Here is a 23,019-nt window from a genome sequence, read left to right on the forward strand (position 1 = left end):
TCGCACTTGAATTTCTGCAGAAAGATGCCTATCACAGAAAGAGAGAGAAATGCAGAGATGTATTTTATATGATGTCACTGTGGCTAAAAACTTGGATCCTTGTAGCTCTTGGCCTTAGATTCAAGTCTTGATTTGACCATGTATTAGCTCCATGATGATGGGCAAGTTACTATATTTCTTGGTGCCCCACCCAGTTTGTTCACCTATACTAGTAATACTTAGAGTCTTTAATACAAGGTTGAGTATTTAATGCCTTTAATACAAGGTAGAGTCAATAATACAAGGTTGTTGTGAGTGATAATAGGAGAATGCACATAAAGCCCTCAGCAAGAGCCTGGCACTAATTCGGTGCTAAACAGAGTGTTTTTTTTTTTTTTTTGAGATGGAGTCTTGCTTTGTTGCCCAGGCTGGAGTGAAATGGTGCAATCTCAGCTTACTGCAACCTCCACCTCCCAGGTTCAAGTGATTCTCCTGCCTCAGCCTCCCAAGTCGCTGGGATTACAGATGCCCGCCACCATGCCTGGCTAATTTTCTTTTTTTTTTTTTTTTTTGTATTTTTAGTGGAGACAGAGTTTTGCTATGTTGGACAGGCTGCTCTCAAACTCCTGACCTCAGGTGATCCGACCGCCTTGGCCTCCCCAAATGCTGGGATTACAGGCATGAGCCACCAAGCCCAGCCAGTTTGTTTGTTGAAAAAGTATGTCCCATTCCTACCACCCCATAATCGCCAGACAAAAATAAATGAAGATAATAACTGAGGTTAGTGCATACTTAGTCCAATCTTTTTTTCCTTCTATAGCAAAATTCTTTACCGATGTGGCAAGATTAAAAAACAAATACAGACAGGGTGCAGTGGCTCATGCCTGTAATCCCAGCACTTTGGGAGGCCAAAGCAGGAGAATCACTTGAGGTCAGGAGTTCAGGACCAGCCTGGCTAACATGGTGAAACCCCATCTCTACTAAAAATACAAAAAATTAGCTGGGCATGCTGGCACATGCCTGTACTCCCAGCTACTCAGGAGGCTGAGGCAGGAGAATTGCTTGAAGCCAGGAGGCAGAGGTTGCAGTGAGCCGAGATTATGCCATTGCACTCCCACCTGGGCAACAGAGCAAGACTCCATCTTAAAAAATAAAAAAACAAAAATAAAAAACAAAGATCCTATTGTTGAAAAATGAAACTTTAGACCGGAAGGAATCTTAAGAGACCACCTAGTTCAATCCACTTAACAGATGAGCAAAGTGAGGCTCAAGAGACCCACCTTATGAGCCACTCCACAACCAGTGAGGACTCAGCAGAGTCCTTCTCAACACAGCAAAATAAAAGAACACACTTCATGCATTCACAGGGTTAACAAACAAAAGAGGATGATATAAAGTGAAAGTAATTAACTTCATGAGAACCCACCAGGCCCCCAGAGAAAACTATTAGGCTGGTGCAAAAGTAATTGGGGTAATAAGTAGCCTGAGACTCAGTAGACTAGACATAGAGAACCGAGAACCCTCCTTTACATTGAAGCTAGAATCTTCGCTGTTAGGAAACTCTCTAAGAGAATTTCATCTCCTGGCTAGGCTTCAGCCCGACTTCATTTCAGGTCAATAAACACTGAGCATGACACTCTGGCGGGCGCTGGAATCAAGGCCAAGGGAAGAAGCACAATGAAATTTTAAAGATTGGGTGGCAGAGGAGAATGGAAACTTTTGGATCAACAGCCTAGGCAATTCAGAGCACCTCCGCTTCCATGGCATTTGTGTAAAATTTTTGTCCCTCTGGAGTCCTTTAGGAGCCTGTTAAACCACACACAGACTTTTAATTTCCTGAATGTAATTTTACTTTACATATAAAAAAACCCACCCCCATCCAAACTCCTTTTTCTCCCTGCTTCTGTATCTTTTCCACATGCAGGGAGAGATGAGGCCAGCTGACTGGAGGAGGAGGTGGTTTGTTACAATCAGTACTGGTGATCTAGTCTGAGTCAGGAGCTCACCGAGTGTCTGCTAAAAGAGGCGGGAAATCAAAACACCAGTAGAGACCATGGCCATGGGCGGTGACCACACTGAATTCTGTGGTTTAGCTTTGCCACCAACCAGCATGTGACAGTCAAGAGAGGAGTGAAAATGGCACAAAGGGACTGACTAAACCTTTCATGTATCTCCCTGACCAACAGCAAGATTTGGAAGCCCAAGATGATGGTCTAATAATACCCTGATCCTCACATGACCAGCATGAAGCAGATGAAAGAAAACAAAAGCCTTGGGTCAGCTCTTGAAGGGCAATCGGCTGTGCACTGTGACTCATCACTGGGTAGGAGGTGGGGCAAGGGGTTGGGAGGAAGGCAGCCAGAGCACTGCCTGAAATCCATCCAAAACCCAGATTCCATGTGACTACCATCTCATGAGGGTGTCAGTTTTAATCTTGTCAAAATATGCACCAATCACAAGGACAAGTAAACTCTCAACACCATGACTGTGCATTGGAGGAGAAATGAACCGCCTTCTGGTCTGATTATCTTCTCTGACTAAGGAGAAGGAGGAACATAGCAGCAAAAACTTGTCAATTGACAGCATAATGACACGTTAACCACTCTGGGCTTCATCCTATCTCAAGGGAAAGTCCCCCCGCCGACCTTTTTTTAACTGTCAGACAGTTGTGGAGTCAGGAGAAAGAACCCTGGAATAGGAGAAGACCTGGATTCTCTAGCTGGGTGACCTTTGTAACTGTCATTCATTTAGCAAGTATTTTCTGAGTGTCTACCCTGTGCCAGCATCGTGGTAGGTGACAGGGACATGACGATGAAGACACATGATCCCTAGACTCATGGAGTTTGCTCTCCAGCCTACAGTGTAAATCATTTAATCCCTCTGAACTCCTGATTCTTCATTTCTAAAATGGAAATAAAAAGACTACTTACTTCACAGGATTGCTATGAGAATTAAGTGAGATAAATATGTACAAATCCACAGTAAATACCAAACATAAGCATTTTTATTACAAGGTATTCTTTCTTTCCTTTCTGAACTCCAGTCTTTTTGTGAAGTTTAAAGTTGACATCAGGGGTTGGCAAACTTTTTCCATAAAGTGCTAAACAGCAGGTGTTTTAAGGTTTGTGGGCCACATGGTCTCTGGAGCAACTACTCCACCCTGAAGCTATAGTATAGAAATGGCTATAGACCATGTGTCAATGAGTGGGCGTGGGTGTGTTCCAATAAAGCTTTATTTACAAATCAGGTGGAGGGGCCAGATTTGGCACCTGGGCTGTATCATAGAGTTTCTGGTATATATCATAGAGTTTAAGAGTGAGGGCTCCAGAGGCAAACTGTCCGCCTCAGTTTTCCCACCTGCAAAATATGCACAGTAATAGTACCTACTTCCGAGTTGCAGTGAAGATTAAATGTGTTCACATAGCATTCATAACTGTGCCTGGTACAAAGAATATACTCGATAAATTATTATCGTTAGTTTTACCATAATACAGAGCATTACCAAGTAAAATTATTGCCAGTCAGGAAATACTGAGTTAACAGGGCAAATACAACCCATTTAAAGACCTTTGGAATTGCTTCAATTGTACCTGTTGTCAAACAAATGCATATTTGTATTTCAATTGTACCTGTTGTCAAACAAATGCATAAATGCTTTCACACTGTAATATTCCTTTCTATCATTTTACTATGTTGGTGATACATTTAATAGCACCCTATCTGTTGATAAAAGTTAATGCTGATACATTTTATGACTTGCATGGTTTTTCTACCATGGAGTCTTATTTTGCTAACAATAACAATAACAATGGGGTGCTTACTATGTGTCAGCAACTGCGCTAAGCACTATACATGTGTAATCTTGTTTATCTTTAACAACAACCCAATGAGGTAGGTTCTCCATTTAACCAATGAGGATACTGAGGCTCAGAGAAGCACTCACCTAAAGCCATACCAGCAGTAGCAAATGGTGGAGCCAGGACTTGAGCCCAGATATGTCTAACAGAGAACACATTTACTTTTTTTTTATTGAGACAGTCTCACTCTGTCACCTAGGCTGGAGTGCAGTGGCACAGTCATGGCTCACTGTAGCCTTGACCTCTGAGGCTCAAGTTATCTTCCCACCTCAGCCTCCCAAGTAGCTGGGACCACAGGGGCACACCACTATGCCTGGCTAAGTTTTTTATTTCTATTTGTAGAGACAGAGTCTTCCTATGTTACGCAGGCTGGCCTTGAACTTGTGGGATTAAGTGATCCTCCTGTTTCAGCCTCGCAAAGTGCTGGGATTGCAGGCATGAGCCACTGTGCCTGGCAGAACATATATTCTGACAGTTTCAGGACTTCAGTTTGTCAAGGCCAATCAATTTGCATGGAGGGCCAAATTTTACTCCAAAAATGGGAGCAATACCATTTACTGTTGTGCTCTGGGGAAACAGAGTCTAGAAATTTTATATAATATTATGCTGTGGCTGGTAATCAACTTTTAATATTAAGGGCGCTATAATGCCCAGAAAGTGCTAACAGCACATTTAGGATGAAGCAACTGCTTTAGGTAAACCACAGGTTCTACTTCCCACATCAGCATCACTCTATAGGCCCAAAACCACTAGGTAGTGATGTATGGAACTAGTGGTGAAGACAGCAGAATTTACCGACTTTTAAATTATTTTTTTATTTTTGAGACAGAGTCTCGCTCTGTTGCCCAGGCTGGAGTGTAATGGTGCGATCTCAGCTCACTGCAACCTCCACCTCCCGGGTTCAAATGATTCTCCTGCCTCAGCCTTCTGAGTAGCTGGGATTACAGGTGCTCGCCACCACACCTGGATACTTTTTGTATTTTTAGTAGAGATTGAGTTTCGCCATGTTGGCCAGGCTGGTCCTGAACTCCTGACCTCAGGTGATCCACCTACTTTGGCCTCCCAAAGTGTTGGGACTACATGCGTGAGCCATCGCGCACAGCCCAAATTTATCGATTTTATTTGTGTTAAGAGAGCTGTGTGCCTAGGAAAGTAGGTTTGTATCTAGCAATCTGTGTACCAAGATGACTTAGCCAATTGGATTCTTTGCCCCTAGCCACAAGAGAAAAAGAGAACAGAGGAAAATGTCTTGTTTGGAAGTGGCTGCTTGTTTTTGACTGGGCAAATTTTAGCCCAGGTGCCAGTAATTTGTGGCTATGTTTAAAGAGAGGCAGGGGGAGGGAAGGGGAAGGAGGAGGAGGCTTCTCGGCTCCTCTGGAATTCCATGGTGTCATTATCGTGTGGGCACTCTGGGCATCCGGCATGATCTGCAGTGACGAGCTGTGCAGTACCAGGAACGGCTCTGAGCTACTGGAGGGAGGGATGGTGGTCACCGCATGCTGAAACCACATCCTGCCCTTCAGCTTTGGCTCATGCTAGTTCTGGAGGCAACGAACAGGAGACAAATCTAGTTGCAAGCAATATCGTCTAGCAAATCTCAGAGCGGATGTGAACCAGAGTTTGAAGTGGTGTGTGCAAGATGAATGGGCAGAAGAGAGATTTCCCTCTTATCTCACTACACTTGTGTCAAGAGCAGGCTTCTTACATCTTCTTCCCTACAATTTATTTTAGTATAGCATTCATAGTTTAAAAAATCCATCAGTTCACATTACTTCTTTGCTTAAAATCCTCAAATGGCTTCTCCTTGCACTTAGGAAAAAACTCAAGCTCCTTACCATGACTGGCAAGGTTCTCCCTGATCTGGTTTCTACTCCTTTTCCAGCCTAGTTTTGCACAATTTCATTCTGCTCTGGCTACACAGGTTATTTGTCTCTTGAATAGGTCAAGCTTATTCTCACCTCTGGGCCTTTGCCTCTGCCACATCTTTACATGCTCAGCTCCATCCCATCCCTCAGGTCTCAGTTCAAATGTGGCCTGCCCCAGGCTTAGAGGACCCTTTCCTGGCCATCGTATGTGAAAGCCTCCCTGGTGCCATCTTCACCTTACTATGGTTTCATTGTTCTTCTTTGTTCCATTTATGCATATCTGAACTGGTCTTGCTCACTTACTTGCTGATGGGCTAATTAGGATGGAACCCTCAAGACAGCAAGTGTTGTCCTGTTTCCCACTCTACCCCCAGCCTGGCACTCAACAAATAGTGTTTTTTTTAAACATACATTTGTCTTTTTGAATCAAAGAGTGTTGTAGCTGGAAGGGACTCAGGAAACAGTTTACCCAAATTTCCTCCTGCTACAGGTGAGGCGGCTCATGATGGCCAAATGACATATCAAGGCCAATGGCAGACCATCTGGCTGGTCAGGCTGATATCTGTATGGGGACTGGTTCCAGACTGATGCCCCAGGAGTGGCATGGGCCTAGGAGTAAATTACTTATAATGCAAACATATCTCAAACACTTTCCAGAAGGGCAAGCAGCCTGAGATCTGGAGGGACAGTAAACACTTGGGCTTTCAGAAGCATCAACAAAAATAGCAGCTTCTTCTACCTGTTAGTTTAAAAGGACAAAACCACAAGGCTCTTGCCTAAGTATACTCTATCATTCTCATACAGAATTGTTAAGAATAAGAACACAATTTATCCCCAAATTCCTTCTCTTGTATACAAGTGGGGTGCTACAGTATGAAGTATATGTCTGATTGGAAAATCTGCCAGAGTTATCAAAGGCAGAAACGAGGCCCAGCCTCAAGCAGCCTTGCCATGCCTCACATGCTCAATACCCAAGTTGGGTGTCCATCTATAGGAAGGTGGCGTCTTCTATAATAAACCTTCAGTTAGACTAGGCAGTGCCTCTCCCTGCTCTGAGTGCTGGGTACTTCCAAGACCCTTATTTACTCAGCGAATAACACAGATAAAAAACCTGGAAAGTTTTGTTCTGACTTTGAGCTTGAACACTGACAGGTTGAAAGAGAAAAAAATTTCAGCGACATTAATAATCTGCAGGCATGTCAAGATTGGATAAATATTATTTGCAAGTGAAACAGCTCTCTTTTAACAGAGGGAGTTAAAATAATAAGGAGAGCCAAGTTTACATGCATTAATTGTATTCTCAGCAGAGAGAGACTTGCCTCTTCATCTTTCACCCATCCCGGTTACTTTTCTTTCTTTTTTTTTTTTTTTTTGAGACGGAGTCTCACTCTGCTGCCCAGGCTGGAGTGCAGTGGTGTGAACTGGCTCACTGCAACCTCCCCCTTTCAGGTTCAAATAATCCTCCTGCCTCAGCCTTCTGAGTAGCTGGGACTACAGGTACCTGCTACCATGTCCGGCTGATTTTTGTATTTTTAACAGAGATGGCGTTTCACCATGTTGGCTAGGCTGGTCTCAAACTCCTCACCTCAAGTGATCACCAGCCTCAGTCTCCCAAAGTGTCGGGATTACAGGTGTGAGCCACCACACCTGGCCCTGGTTACTTTTGAATTGACAATGGCCGTTGATTCCCCATTGCATCCATCTGAACAGTGACGTTTGGCAGTGATCTTCCTTAAACTGAGCTCCCATCTATTCCAGCAACGCTCACCTCTGCCCTACAGTTCTATAGGCTGAATGTCACATTGCTATTGGCCCCGACCCAAAATCATTCCCCTTCACGTTCGTTCCTTCCCATTTCTAGGTTCTGCTTACATCGCTTGTCTCTGCAAAGCCTTCCACTTGCCTTTCCATCTGGCCAAATCCTGGCCATCCCTCAAGGAAGGAGAATTTCAGGTTCTACCTCTTTCAAGAAGCCATCTCCAAGGCTCCCAGACTGTGCTAATTCAATTCGCCATTTGAATAGTAATACTTTGTCCCCCCTAGAGTAGCCCAGAAGCACCTGACAAGCAGGGGCCAGGTCTGACATGATTCTCAAGTGGCTATGGCAACACTAGGTGTTTGGGCCCCAGTGTAGAAATACCTGTTCAGGGATTCAAAAGCATTCATTTGAAGCAATTTGCTGCATATGGAGACCTAGCAGGAGGATGCTGTCAATTCCCACTTCTTGCCGTTGGAGACCTCTTCCTTTACTGGACTCATGAGGCCTTCAGATTCTGGGTCCCAGATACTTAGAGCACAGTGTAAATGCTCTCAGGAGCATCCCTCCTTGGATGAGAAAAGGTCTGTGGGACTGGCACTGAAAACCCAGCTCACCTGAACAATTTGGCACATCCCAAGGTGTGATAAGCCCCCGACAGGGCCAAGATGCTTAGCTAGAATTTTAATAGAAAACATTGGCCGGGCACGGTGGCTCACGCCTATAATCCCAGCACTTTTGGAGGCTGAGACAGGTGGATCGCAAGGTCAAGAGATAGAGACCATCCTGGCCAACATGGTGAAACCCTGTCTCTACTAAAAATACAAAAATTAGCCGGGTGTGGTGGCTGGCATCTGTAATCCCAGCTACTCAGGAGGCTGAGGCGGGAGAATCACTTAAACCCGGGAGGCAGAGGTGGCAGTGAGCTGAGATCGCGCCACTGCACTCCAGCCTGGTGACAGAGCGAGACTCTGTCTCAAAACAAAACAAAAACAAAGAGAAAACAAACAAACAAACAAAAACAAAAAACAAAAACAAAAAAGAAGAAACACTGCTGGCATGCTAGTGCTATAGGTTTAGATCCTGAGTCATCAAGAAAAAAAATGATACAAAATGGGCACACTTTCAATCCAGCAGTCTCTGAAGTAGTACTGGAAAGAAAATCAGGTAGAAAACTAATAAAACAGAAATCTCAGTATTTTATATGATCTTTAATCTCTGATTTTGTGTATTTTCTAATGCCCACCATAAGGTCCCTAAAGTTGATGATGACAGTAACAGCAACAACTACTACACTCCTTGAATGTTACCACATCCCAGGTGTGGTTCTACAGCATTTACCAGGTTGACATTCAGTTTCATTCTCACAGCAACACTGCAGGGTAGACATCAATAGGGCATCTTTTAGAGGTGTATGAGTTCTAAGTGAATTTATGAATATGCATAAATGGAGAGCGCATGCTTAAATTATTTTATACTATTAGGAGTCTATGCTCTAGTCTCTTAATCTTCCCCCATTTCCACAGGAGCCCTCATTTCTGTGGGTACCCTCCTACTTCTGCAAATACCCTACTACACCTAGGGTGGTGCGGGCATCTCCCACTTCTTCAGGTGGCCTCCTTTTTCCGCACAGCCCCCTCTAATGCTGTGGCCATGTCCCCGTGTCTGTGAGCCTCCTCCACTTCTGTGGGCACCTAGACACCACAGGATCTGCCTGCCTGAATGCTAATAAAAATGACTAACAAGGCCAGAAATTCCAGGAGATACAGATTTCCTCCCATGAAATCACTAGCAGTTTAACCAGCAGTCACTGAGGGACCCACCCTGTGCCCTCAACCTCTGCCTTTCGGGTTCAAATGATTCTCCTGCCTCAGCCTTCTGAGTAACCGGGACTAAGTGAATGCCCCCAGTACCAAGATGTGGTAGAGGGAGATAGGCTTGGAAGTTTCAGAAGGGTAGGATCACAATCATTTCTGTGCATCATTTCTTTTCTTTTTTCTTGTTTTGAGACAGAGTCTCCCTCTGTTACCCAGGCTGGAGTGCGGTGGCAAGATCTTGGCTCCCGGGTTCAAGTGATTCTCATGCCTCAGCCTTCAGAGTAGCTGGGATTACAGCAGTGTGCCATCAGCCCAGCTAATTTTTGTATTTTTAGTAGAGATGGAGTTTCACCATGTTGGCCAGGCTGGTCTCGAACTCCTGACCTCAGGTGATCTGCCTGCCCTGGCCTCCCAGAGTGCTGGGATTACAGGTGTGAGCCACCACGCCCGGCTCTGTGCATCATTTTCAAACGGGCCCGTGATTCTGCTCTTTTGCCTTTATTGCTGCTGCAGTGGTTGGCCTTTCCTTCATCCCAGATAGCACCAGTTTAAAGCCCAGGTGGCCGAGGCCACCCTCCATCAGAGGAAGGCCTCTGCATGTACAGCCTCCAGTGAATCCAAGGTCACTGTGGCAGAGGAACCTGTGTGAAGGGGCCAGGATGCTGATGCACATCAAGGCCCACCAGGGGCTTGGCAACAGCATGCCTTTAATTTAAGGCATTGGGTTTAAATTTGAGTCATTGTGCCATATTCCAGCCTTTTGTTTGCCAAACCGCCAGTCAACTTAAACTAAAACATGTTTTTGGAAAATGCTTTCAGGGGTGGTAGGAATGCAGTAACTTGCTGGAAACATTCAAATGCACTTAGGGTGGTAACGCAGAAAAAAATAGGAATGTGCATCGGTTTAGGTTGTGATGCTCTGCTGCAGAGGGACAAAGAAACTGGGGTTGCAAGCTTTTATTTGTCCTTCTTCATCCACTAGCATGTATGGGTCAGTTTACTCCAGTGAGAAAACTGGTACTCAAGTTCTCCCTGACCTTCCCGGGCTGTTAATGGCAGCTACAGTTACTGTAGAGTTCAGCTCATTCTCATCCCATAGAGAGAGCTAGGAGTAATCAGATCAAAGGTCATTCTGGCATTAAGACCCTCTCCTGTGATAGCATGTGTGCATGTGTGCAAATATGTTAGTGGTGATAAAAGGCAGGCTCCATTTTGCATTTTGCCTTCTAAGCAATGCGGTTGAAAGGAGAGAGCACTGGAGCAGGAGTTGGAGAACCAGGCTTAGGTCCTGCCTCTATTCCACGTCCCTTCCTGGGCAGGCAACCTTGTGCAAATCACCCAGTTCCCTGGCCTCTGCTTCCTCACCTCTAAAATGGGTTAACAACATCTGCCTACTGTACAGCCTGACTGTGCTTATCAAAGACGTAGATACACAAAGATGGAATTTGTAAACCACAAAGTAACAGATTTATAATTTGCTGGTTGATGGCATCTGGGGATGCCAGAGCCTGTTAGAAGTCATGACCTTCTGAAACACTGCTTGGCCAAGGTGCTGTTTCTTGTTTTTTTCCAGTGGCTTCCTCCTGCGTACTAGATAATGTAGCCTCACACTCGAAGCCTCTTCTCAAGTCTGTCCAATCTCCTTTTCTAGCCATATTTAAATGAACGATCATCAGTAGTGTCTATAAACTTCTTACTATACATGACTAACACTCATAAACTGCTTATCTCATTTAGTCCTCATGATATCTAGGAGCAGCGTGCTATTGTCATCATTTCCATCTTACAGATGGGCAACAGAGGCCTGCCCAAGATCATAATAACCAGCTCGTAGCAACACCCTTCGATGATCTTATATTATTTTTTTTTTTGAGACAGAGTTTCTAAAACAACAGCCTCTGTCACCCAGGCTAGAGGGCAGTGGCACGATCTTGGCTCACTGTAACCTCTGCCTCCCAGGTTCAAGTGATTCTCCTGCCTCAGCCTCCCAAGTAGCTGGGATTAACAGGTGTGCGCCACCACACCTGGCTAATTTTTGTATTTTTAGTAGAGACAGGGTTTCACCATATTGGCCAGGCTGGTCTTGAATTCCTGACCTCAAATGATCCTCCTGCCTCAGCCTCCCAAAGTGCTGGGGTTACAGGCATGAGCCACTGCACCCAGCTCACGATCCTATATTCTAAAGCACACTGTGCTACTTCTGTCCATACTTGAATGTTCTGCTCACTGATCTCTCAAAAGACCTTATACCTGCCTGCCTGCCTCAAACCAGTTCCCCTGAGTTCTACCCTTATTCAAGACCAGTTTAAATCCCATTTTTTCCTTGAAGTCTTTCTTGAATATCCTGCCCACAGTGATGCTACCCTTCTGAAACTTCATAGCCTATCTGCCTCTACCACATCTTGGTTCTTTTCAAATTCATTCTCATGGTGTCAGGGTAGGTAACTTCTTTTAATGCACACTTCTCAGGCTATCAGTTACACTGTATGGCAGGGGGCAATAATTTTTTTTCTTTCTATAGAAATCCAGATAGTAAGTATTTTAGGCTTGTAGGCTATAAGCTCTCTGTTGCTCAACTCTGAACCCAACTCTGACATTTTGCACAAAAATAGTCACAGACAGTATCTAATGAATGGGCATAGCTGTTCCAATAAAACTTTATTTATGGATATTGAAATTTGAGCTGCACATAATTTCCATGTGTTATGAAATATTATACTTTTAATTTTTTAAAACATTGAAAAATGTACAAATCATTCTTATCTCATGGGCCATATAAAAATAGGCGGTAGGCTATTGACCTGAGGGCTAGAAGTTTGCTGACCCCTGCTGCAGACCTTCAAGGTAGAGTCAGATCTATTTCATCTATTTCCCTCACTGGCTAGTGGCAGGGCCTGGAGAAAATAATGCAGGTTTTAGAGGAGTATAAGTTTGAATTCAAGTTTAAGCTCTGCATCACATTGTACTCAGCAATAACAGACACCAAATAACAGTTGCTTTCATGACCTTTTAAAGTCATATTTTTTATTGGTACTGCTCAGTTTTTATCTTAATTCCATCTTATCCCAATAATGCAGTTTCTCAAGGGACTCACTAGGGACCAAGGGAACAGGGGCAGTTGTTTGGATAAATGTTGGTGTTTTCTGTCATTGAGCCTCTCTGGCGAGAATATAAAGATTTTAAAAATGTACAACCATTCTAAGGACCTCAGAAGTCCCACTGCAAATAGGCAAATCTCTGTCCCCAACTGTATCTGGCCTATGAATTGAGTCTTCAGGTTTAGTCACCCTAGAAAGATGGTTGCATATGCTAAAATCCTACTTAACTTTCTGAAAAGTAAGTTACATTGCATTTTGAAATGTATATAACACTTTCACACCCACTGCCTTTATTTTTACACTTTATTTGTTCATTCTCATAAAAATGCTTCAGTATAGGTAAGGTATGGTTATCCCAGTTTTATAGTTCAGAGAAGTAAAGTGATTGATGCGCAGAAGGTACCACAAAAAAACAAGCTTCAAACTTTGAGCTGGAATATAGGAGGGGCTGTCCTCTTTCCATCACTAAATTCCTGAAGGACCAGAGTACACGCCCCAGAAGTCATATCTAGAGTTTAATGTCTCCATGCACTTTGTTTAAAAATTCTCATTAATATGCAAAATGTAATATCTGGGCTCCAAAGTAGTTTCTGAGCTGGTCTGTAAACTTGAAAACTCATTGAGATCACCAGGCAGACGTTTTAAAAGTAGCAATGCCTGGGTACCACCTTCAACTAATTAAATTGGAAGCTCCAGAGGTGGGCTTCTGTAGTCTAACAAGCTTCGAAGGTGATTTCAATGTGCAGCCAGGGCTAAGAACCACTGGGATCACAGCAGGCTCACTGCAGAGCCATTACGTGGGTGATGGTCTCTGAAACCTTCTCCTGGTTGACTTGATGCTCAAGACTCACTCAATCCTCTGACCTCTCTGTGACCTGGTTAGTCAGCACTCACCTACTCATGTTTACAAACTTCCAGTCCGACTGGCTCAGCCTCTGGAATCCTCTCCAGCTCCCCGAGGGAATTTCCAAAATGTGTTGGTCTTGAGCTATAGGGTAAACTATGTTTTAAATGTCCTTCCACGAGTAGGTAAGCTGCTGCTTCTAGAGATGTGAAATCTTTAAAACACATAGCTAGAACTGTCTTTATGTCACTGGGGCTGTGTAGGGGAGGGAGCAGGGCCAATACATGTAGCTTGTAGCCAGTGAAATTGATGTAGAAATGTTATATAAACATCTTTCCAAGTTATAGTAAAAAATTTTCCAACTCTAAACATTCCATGAAATTTTCATGCTGAGTGATAACACTTTGAGATAGCAGTGTTAGCCGTCTCTTTTATTACCTCCGCATGGCTCTTTTTTGGAAGATGACAACCAGCATGAACATAACAGATTTTCAGAAAATGTATTTGGCTCTCAAGGCTTTGAACTTTTTTTTTGTTTCCAAATGGCCCTTAAAATCAGTTTAGCTCCTTAGTGAAACCAGTAATCATTGTAGCATTTAAACACCATTAGGTCAAAGTAGTATGATGGGGATAATATACTGGCAAGCTACTTTGCAGAGTTGGTTTAAGGATAAGAATGTATGAGAAGTATACTGAGTTCCTAAGAAGGAAAACCTCAAAACACGGTGGCTATCATTAAAAAGTTTTAAGTTCTTTATAAAAATAACATATTATTCCTCAAATTACAGAGGTCTCTAATAGTGATGGGGAAAAATTGTTCTTTGCAAAATAGACATATTTTTCCACTATTTCTGAGCCTAACAACTTTGAAAGCATTCAGCAGTTTCTCTAAGATTATTTAAAGCAAAATGCTTCTGATGTATTTTACAATTAGATACTCTTGGATACGTGTTCTCTGTGCTGCGTCTTACGCAAGTGCCAGATTCACCAATTATTTTTTTAAAAGTAGAAAACATTTTAATCAACTCAACTGAAAAGGCATCTTAGGGGGAAATCAATAATTTTGGTAAGTGGGTAATAGTAAACATTAGCGGCTGACTTTGCACAGTAGATAGATTCTACTGTGCAAAGTGCTTCTGTTTATATCACTAAGTTTCCCCAGTTACCTTGGAAAGTTGAGGTAAGTCATTGTTACAGAGGAGGAAACCACGTCTCTAGGGAGGCTGAGACAGTTTGAAATCAGTGGAGCTGGGACCTGCCCTCAGGCTATTTTACTTCAGATCCTCTGCTCACAGAGAACTCATGGTAGCAGTTAAAAGTGTAGACTCTAAGACTGCCCAGATTTCAGATCTTGATTTCATCCCTTTGTGATCGTGGACAAGTCATTTTATCTTACTGTACTAGCATTTGTTTAAAGAGAGATAATCAAAGCACCCATATTTTATAGGGTTACTGAAAAGATAAAAGGTGAAAATGAACATATTGGATGAAATAGATTTTCACTATCATGATGCTTGTTCCTTTGCTTTATTTCTTGTAAAAGGAAAAGCAGGTAGAAAGGAAGGCCATCTAAAAACTGACCATTTTGAAGATCAGTTTGTAATAAGACATCAGATCTAAGCGTCTTCCTCTAATACCCAGAAGATGGAAACTATTCGTATTCTTAGCAGTGGAAGCTTCCAGATCATCCTGGGCCCATTTCCAACCAGCCTAGACTAGTCTGTGGGCCCTAGGAGGACTAGGTGACCTCCGTGAACTTGCAGAGTCACACTGAATGGCGTGAACATTTCACCCAAGAAGGTCTCTTATTTTTATCCCTTTTGGATTGGAAGAAGAGCTTAGCTGAAGAGCGAATATATCTGCTCTGTTGGTCACAGGCTCAGCTCACAGCTCCTAACCTGCTTCTTGCAGGCCTGGGTTTTTATCAGGTCACTTTGGACAGCCAAGCCTGCATCTGCCCAGATGACAGGTGAAGGATCCAGGTCTCAAGGGGCCTTGAATGTCATCACCCTGGCTGAGCCTCTGCAATCATCTGACTCAGTGGCACAGCACCGAGAAGCACAACAATCCAGGAAAAAGAAAATAAAAACCAAACCAACCACACCCACGGGGGAAAATTCCCTCCTACTTCTGAGCCTAAAACCCAAACAGCTGCTACCTCCCAGGTTGACTGCTGACAAAAATACACAAGGGAGCTTTGGAGGGTAGGCAGAGATAACAAAATAATAAACCAATTAAAAATAATAACATGACAGTCATGGTTAAGCTGATCTGCTTTACCATATTCATCATTAATATTTTGCTCATTAACTTTTTCTTTTTTGAGATGGAGTCTCGCACTGTCGCCCAGGATGGAGTGCAGTGGCGCCATCTCAGCTCACTGCAACCTCTGTCTCCCAGGTTCAAGTGATTCTCCAGCCTCAGCCTCCTGAGTAGCTGGGATTACAGGCACCTGCCACCACACCCGGATAATTTTTTTTTGTATTTTTAGTAGAGACAGGGTTTCACTATGTTGGCCAGGCTGGTCTTGAACTCCTGACCTCGTGATTCGCCTGCCTCAGTCTCTCAAAGTGCTGGGATTACAGGCATGAGTCACCGCAATCAGTCTTTTTTTTTTCAAAATGGGTTTAAAATGGAAAATGGCAGATCCAAACAGTCAGAATTGTATTTTTTTCTTTTTTTAAGATGGAGTCTCACTCCTGTTGCCCGGGCTAGAATACAATGGCATGATCTCAGCTCACTGCAATGTCTACCTCCCGGGTTCAAGCGCTTCTCCTGCCTCAGCCTCCCGAGTAGCTGGGATTACAGGTGTGTGCCACCACGCCTGGCTAATTTTCTTTAATTTAGTAGAGATGAGGTTTCACCACGTTGTCCAGGCTGGTCTCAAACTCCTGACCTCAGGTGATCCACCCACTTCGGCCTCCCAAAGTGCTGGGATTACAGGTGTGAGCCACTGCACTTGGCCAAAACAGGCAGTTTTAAGCTTTCGGTGGACATGGGATTGAATACTGTTATCACACGGGGGTGGAAGGGAACCACAGGCACAAAACACGGAGGTGCTTTAACTCATCCAGTTTTGTGGCCTCTTCTGAGAATGTCTTGGGGTCCCCCAGAGTCAGCTGAAGTAGGACAAGTGGGAGACAGTGAGAACAGTCAGAGGTGCAGGGTTTTGAAACAGGCCAAAGTGCTCTAGGGTTTGCTTCCTGCTGAATTCTCTCTTGCTAAGGCTGTTGCCAGGGCTGGTGCTGCCTGTGACATGTTCCCATGTATCCACAGGGCGGGCTTGGAAGGGGCTTGGCGTGAAATTTCACTTGAAGAGGCTGGCTCTTTAACCTACTCACTGGGGTAATATGGCGGCCCCTGCCCGTCCTGGCCAATCTCAGGGACATCCTAGTGCGACCCACTTAAGAACTTGAAGTATGTTGGGGAAGAAGGAGATTGAGGGGTCTGTTTTCTGCTTGCCTCAAAATTCTTAAGGTCCTAAAAAGTTATTTTTTGGGGAAACCACTTCAAGACAACCCAAAGAGATGATTCAACTTGGGAAAGGGCATGGATGAGCCTTTAGGCATTTGAGACTTACCCGGACCACGTAGTTAAATCTTCTGGAATCCAAAATGGCAGTTGAGAAGTCCAGTCTGTTGAAAGCTTCCCCCAGAGTGCAATATCCATGGCGCTGAACGCGAAAACAAAGGCACAGAAGTTACTCCTGCATGCAGAGGTCATCCGTGTCAGAATGAGCCAGTTACAACAACCCAATTGGATTTTGCCAAATGAGCTTGATGCCTGTCTTAGGTGACCTGGGGCACTGGCTTCTTTCCTGTATCCACAAGCCCTTGAGAAGCACCAAGGTGGGTAACACAGCCAGCAGCTGCCTCAGTCAGCCCCTCACATGTTAAACATGCCCTTTTCTTGACTTGTACCATTTGGGACCTTGCTTATGATTTTTCCACATATTAGTCTAGAAAAATCATAAGTAATTGCATATTAAGGGAAGACTGGGAGCAAGGTATGGGATACGGGAGGTCATGATGGTTGGTGACCGTAACGTACTCCTAGGAGGAGAATTAGACCTACCTGCGCCAACTGTGTCACCAGCTTGCCTTATACCAATAGTGCTTTTCTCACTGTGATCATCAAAAGTGTTTTTAAGGTTTTGGGAGAAAGCAAAGAAGTTTTGATCTTTTAACCTATGAACACAGAGGGAATTGGGAGTATAAAGTCCTGGCTCATAGTCCTGGTATCTGGGTATCTGGGTATCTGGGTGGTTTTGGGACTATCAGTGACCCCTCTGGACCTCAAATTACAGAGGGAACTAGATGTTCACTGAGGTCCCTGACAATCAGAGAAATTCTTCATATGCTTGTATCCTAGTTATTTTAGCAAATGCCTGTGCAGAGAGAAAATATACATAAAAGGGCTTTATAAAGTACCATACAAATGTAGTTATTATAATGTCTTGTCCCCTCCCACATCACACTGAGCAGGCACTGAAAACTTCTACTATATTTAGTGATTATTCCTTCTAGGACTGAAATTTAACTGAGTTGAAGTCCAAAGAGATCTTAGAACAAAAGGGAGACATTGCCCTGAGGCAAAACCCAGGACAATATAATAATATGGTTAAGATGGGCATGTCAGTCTTTATAAAGCACTTTTACATACATAATTTCATTGAATGACTAGAGGGTCCACCTAGTGACTTTTTTGCTTCTTTCTCTCTCTGTTGTTCCAAACTCTGATGGTTGGCTAGATAATAGACTAATAGCTGCCGTCTCCCACATCCAAGAAGACACTCATGATTTGAAGTAATTTCCCTCCCTACCATATCCCTCCCTACGCTATCAGGAAGGGATAAGGTTTAGCATAACTTAGTAAATGAATGGATGCTCACCTCTTTAGTACTTCCTTTGTGAACATAGATCCATTTTTCTTGGTGGAAATCTATAGAGACAAAAAGAATACACAGCTTTAATATCTGCAACATGCTCAAGATTTAAAACATTTCATTTCATGTATTCCAAAGTTTTAAAAGTTTTGACAAAAAAGATAAGGACTCTACTGACAACCTAAGGAGTTTCAAGTGCTTAATTTCTGCAGTGTAGAAATACTGGGGCTATAAGTTGCTTTGTCTGAAGCACTCTAAATCTTTGATAGCCAGATTTCCTATACCAAAGCTCCAAATTATTATTTTCTAAAACATTATGCCATAAGAAATTACAGTCCGGATGCAATGGCTCACGCCTGAAATCCCAGCACTGTGGGAGGTTGAGGCAGGCAGATCACTAGAGGTCAGGAGTTCGAGACCAGCCTGGCCAACACGGTGAAATCCCATCTCTTCTAAAAATATAAAAATTAGCTGGGTGTGGTGGCAGGCGCCTGTAATCCCAGTTACTTGGGAGGTTGAGGCAGGAAAATCACTTGAAACCGGGAGATGGAGGTTGCAGTGAGCCAAGATTGTGCCACTTCACTCTAGCCTGGGCGACGGAGTGAGACTCCGTCCCCACCGAAAAATGAAATTAGGCTTTGACAGACTGAGTCACATGCTGTGCACAGAGGGGCGTGGATGGCTTGAGCCCTGGAGTTTGAGACCAGCCTGGGCAACATGGCAATATGGCAAGACCCCGTCTCTACTAAAAACACAAAAATTAGCAAGGTGTGATGGCAGATGCTTGTAATCCCAGCTACTCAGGAGGCTGAGGCATGAGAATCACTTAAACCCGGGAGGTGGAGGTTGCAGTGAGCTGAGATCATGCCACTGACTCCAGCCTGGGTGACAGAGAGAGACTGTCTCAAAAAACAAAAACAAACAAACAAAAAAACACCAAAAAATAAAAAATAAAAAAATTAAAAAACCCACACAAACCTAATACTCAAGTACAAGTTTATTTTCAATGCCAAACCTGAAACTTATATAAGCCCATGAAAAGTAGAAATCAAACAGATAACATGAGGAAAACATGCATTACAGATAAAGTAACCTGTAATTCCTGCTATTAATAAAACTTTATATTCTCTGCTGATACTTACATATAGTGTCTAGAAATGTTAATAGGATTTATAGAAGGAAAGAGGGAGAAAAATCTGTTTTCAAAGCCTCAAAACAGTTCAAAATAAAAATACACACTGGAACTCATTCAGCCGACCACATCAGTGTAAAATAACCAAATACAAATGACTGGCAGGAAAAAAGGCCCTCAACTAGCAACTGACTTATAAACAAGACTATAAAGAATATGTTAATCTCGCTTGTAAAATGCACAGCCAGGTTTCTGAGTGCTAAGATCTCAGTAACCTCTGTCAGGGATACACAGTAAAACACTGAGGCAGACCTGTGACATGGGAGGTGGTTTTTTTTTTTTCCCTCCAAGAACCAATCATAACTATCTCAAACAGATTTTTTTCTGAAGTTCAAAACAAATGGCTTACACTGAGTTTTGGTTTTGCTATTCAGCATGTCCTTCTTTCTCTTCTTGGCTGCAACATCATAGTTCAGGCTGTTGAAAAGATTCTCCTTATTGTATACCTCCTTGTTGCAGTAACTATGAATAACAGAAGACAAAGAGGATGAGATGTAACAGCTATACATGAACCTGAGCTGTTTCTATAAATAACTCACTGAGTTATAAGACAAACAAACATACAGGCTTCTCAAACAAAATAAAACAATAAAATGATCACTCAAAAAAAAAAAAAAAGTCTATACAGGCACAGACTTCTCCTTTAGGATGAAGCAAGTTCACATCTGTGTGGAAGGCAGGGATGGGAGCTTCTACTTCTTTTGAATTCCCCAACAGTGCCTTGCATTGTAATTTGGCACACAGCACTCTACTCTTCAACTAAGAGCAATGCAGAGTACTACAATATTACTTTAAACAAAAACGATGAATGGAGGGGAGGGGTGATTACTGGTATCGCCGTACTACACAATGCCTTCATTTTGCGAAAGCATCTACCCCAAGCTGCTGCTGCTGCTTAAAAAAAACAAGAAACAAAAAAAACACAGCTTCGTTGAGATAAACTTCACATACCATACAATTCATCCATTTAAAGTATACTTAAGCTGCTTTTAAGTAGTATCCTTCCAACATGTCTTTAAAACACAATCACATTTACAAAAATCTGACTTATAAACTCCATTTCTAGGAGATGCTTTGTGTATAGTGCTAGTTGCTTAGGTTTCATGTAGTGCCTTGACTAACACACACTAGGCATCATGCTGCGAGGCGAAGACTTTGGGTCTTGACTGTACAAGGTAAACTTATAATTGATGTTTATAAGGGCTGAACAGACATTGGATGTACCTGCCTAATTCACAGGTCACTGAAGGATGGGCAGGCTCACCTCGGGCCTGGCGATTATTTCCCTCAGTGGGCTGAGCAATCATTTGAGGGGTAGTAAGCTATTCAACTATACAATGTTACTTCAAAGTAAATCTGAATAATTTCCACAGAAGGAATGCAGGAGAAATGTTGAAGTATGATAAGATAGGTTCCCTAACTCCCTCAACCCCTACGAAGTATATAAAACAGGATTTATAATGCCAACTGGTAAAACATAAATTCGTTTTTTTTTTTTTTTTTTGCTCTTCCACCACCGATATTTTGTACTCCTTTAATGTTCTGAGTTTTTCTGCTGAATTTAAAATGCAATTTGATTTATATTTTTTTTGGATATACATCTGTTGGGTACAATTATGTACATCTGCACTTCTCTATTTCCTTGGCATTGTATAAATGGTAGAAGAGAAAAAAAGATTTGAAGCAACTTCCAGTATCTTTTTGTTATTAATACAATACTGTCTTAAGTAGTACTTCAGTTAGTACAAGTATCTTGCTAATATGCTCACATATGACATCTCCAACAATATACTCAGTGTTGCTTTTCTGGGCCCTTAAGGGCTAACATGATAAATAATCATTTGTTAATCTTCCTTCATACGGCCATGCTTAATACCATTTACTGAGTTTCCTACTAAACTCGATAGCCTTCTCCTTTTCATTCAGGGAAACAGGATATTTTTAGGTTTCAGATAGAGTCCTGCAGAAATGTCCTCTCAGAGGCACTTTCGAAAACAAGCCAAGGATGAGTGTTTTGGGCCAGGCTTCGTATAACACAGGAGTGTGTTTCTGTCTATTTGCATGACTATAGGGGTACAGAATCACTGACCAGTTGATTTTCTGCTCCAAGGTCAGAAGGAAAAGAGGGACAGAACAAAGAACAGAGCTGAATTCCTGAGGCTAACTTAAGACATTTCAATCAACGTTGAGAAAAACAGCAAAAGATGGAAGGTCATTTGAGTGGTCCGTGATGTACCACAGCTGAGATCAGCTTTAGAAAGCAAAGCTAGAACATTTTGTGTGCAAAAATACCACATGAAGGCTTCCTTAGAAAGAACACACACACCCCCCACAAACAACAAAACCTACAGTATAAATTCCACATAGAGAGAATCATAAAATGAGGTTGTCTTATTCTCAACATTTAAGGTTCAGCAGCAGATTTTCCGAGCCTGGGCCATACACTGTGATCATTACTTAGCAAGGTCAAATATTTATATTTCATCTTTTTCTTTTCCAGTTAAAAACATTCTTTAAAGGAACTGGAGCACTCACTTTCTTCAGAAACTACAATAACCTGCTTTAAGCCTGAGTGACTCATTTCAAAAGCTAGTTTAGAAAGAATTTTACATAATTGATGATGTTCTCTCACTGTCGAATGTAGAAAAGTTTTAACCAAAGAGAAACCCTATATTTTCACTTGGTATTAGGTTTTAGATTCCGGAGGTAGGGCCTGGAAAGAAGGCCTATGGGGTTTATTTGTGTTGCCTACTTATATGTTTTCTTTTAAGCAATAATATATTCAGTTAGAGGCTATTTTGAGAGTTCAATTGTGTCCTTTTCAAGAAAATGCAAAGCCAATGGAAAATTACAACCGAAATTTTTAACAAGAAAAACCACCACCATTTAGGAATTGGAGCACTGGATTTTTTTTTTTTTTTTTTTTAATAAGCAAAACCATCTCAACGAGGCTGCTTTCTTCACTAAATTCAATAATAGCCAGCAAGTTGCTATTTTGTAGTCACTATTTACTAATCTTGATTTTTATAGGCACAGGCCTAGAATAAGAAAAAGACGCACTCCCCAGCCCCACATTACCACATACCAAGATACTTTAAGGCAACTTTTTAAAAATGTAGAAAAAATTCAAAATAAGACCATAAATAAGACTGTTTTGGCAGCAGATAAAGAAGGGAATGAAAAAAAAATAAAGCCCTATTTCTCATTTCATTTGCAATAAAAACCATTGAAGAAAGCTGTGACGTGCCCCCAGAGGCTTAATTGTAGTTATATAGCCTTGATGAAAGCCAGTGAGATTTCTACGCCAATTTACTGACACATCTCTAGATCGCCAAACTCACAAGGCTAGTACCCAGAATGCTCTGGTGAAACCAACAGCCTAGTGTATAACGCTCATAGAACAGTGTCTTGCACACAGTAAGCACTCATAAAATCTTAACTATTATTTTTATCCAGGCACCAAGGTAAACTTCCTGCTTCCGGGTCCAGCCTTAGCTATACAGTAAAGCAACATTTGAGTCAGTTTTCAAAGACAGAAGTGTAGGCTTAGAAAAGAGTGGCAGAGGCTCAGACAGCTTAGGTTACTCATCCTGGGGGTGGGCGGTGAGGGGGTGGTTGCTGAGGAGGGCTGTGCAGGCGCCTGAACCACCACTTCCTTGAAGCATTCTTGGATCATCCCAATTCACGCCAAGCTCTTTCCTTGCATTTTAAATCTGCCCCACCATA

The 23,019-nt window shown here is 42.6% G+C and overlaps 1 protein-coding gene across 2 annotated transcripts in view; it reads right to left on the reverse strand.

Annotated features, from left to right (window-relative positions):
* The window catches only part of FBXO32 (F-box protein 32), a 44,507-nt gene that overhangs the window by 18,134 nt on the left and 3,354 nt on the right, over nt 1-23,019 (reverse strand). For both annotated transcript variants that reach the window (XM_025394036.1, XM_025394035.1), the window contains exons 2-4: nt 19,643-19,755; nt 18,108-18,157; nt 16,797-16,889 (exon numbers count right to left, since the gene is read on the reverse strand). In XM_025394036.1, the coding sequence (XP_025249821.1) occupies nt 16,797-16,889; nt 18,108-18,157; nt 19,643-19,755 (256 nt within the window). The remainder of the gene's footprint in view (nt 1-16,796; nt 16,890-18,107; nt 18,158-19,642; nt 19,756-23,019) is intronic.

Source organism: Theropithecus gelada, chromosome 8, assembly GCF_003255815.1.
Source record: "Theropithecus gelada isolate Dixy chromosome 8, Tgel_1.0, whole genome shotgun sequence".
NCBI classification, from domain to species: Eukaryota; Metazoa; Chordata; class Mammalia; order Primates; family Cercopithecidae; genus Theropithecus; species Theropithecus gelada.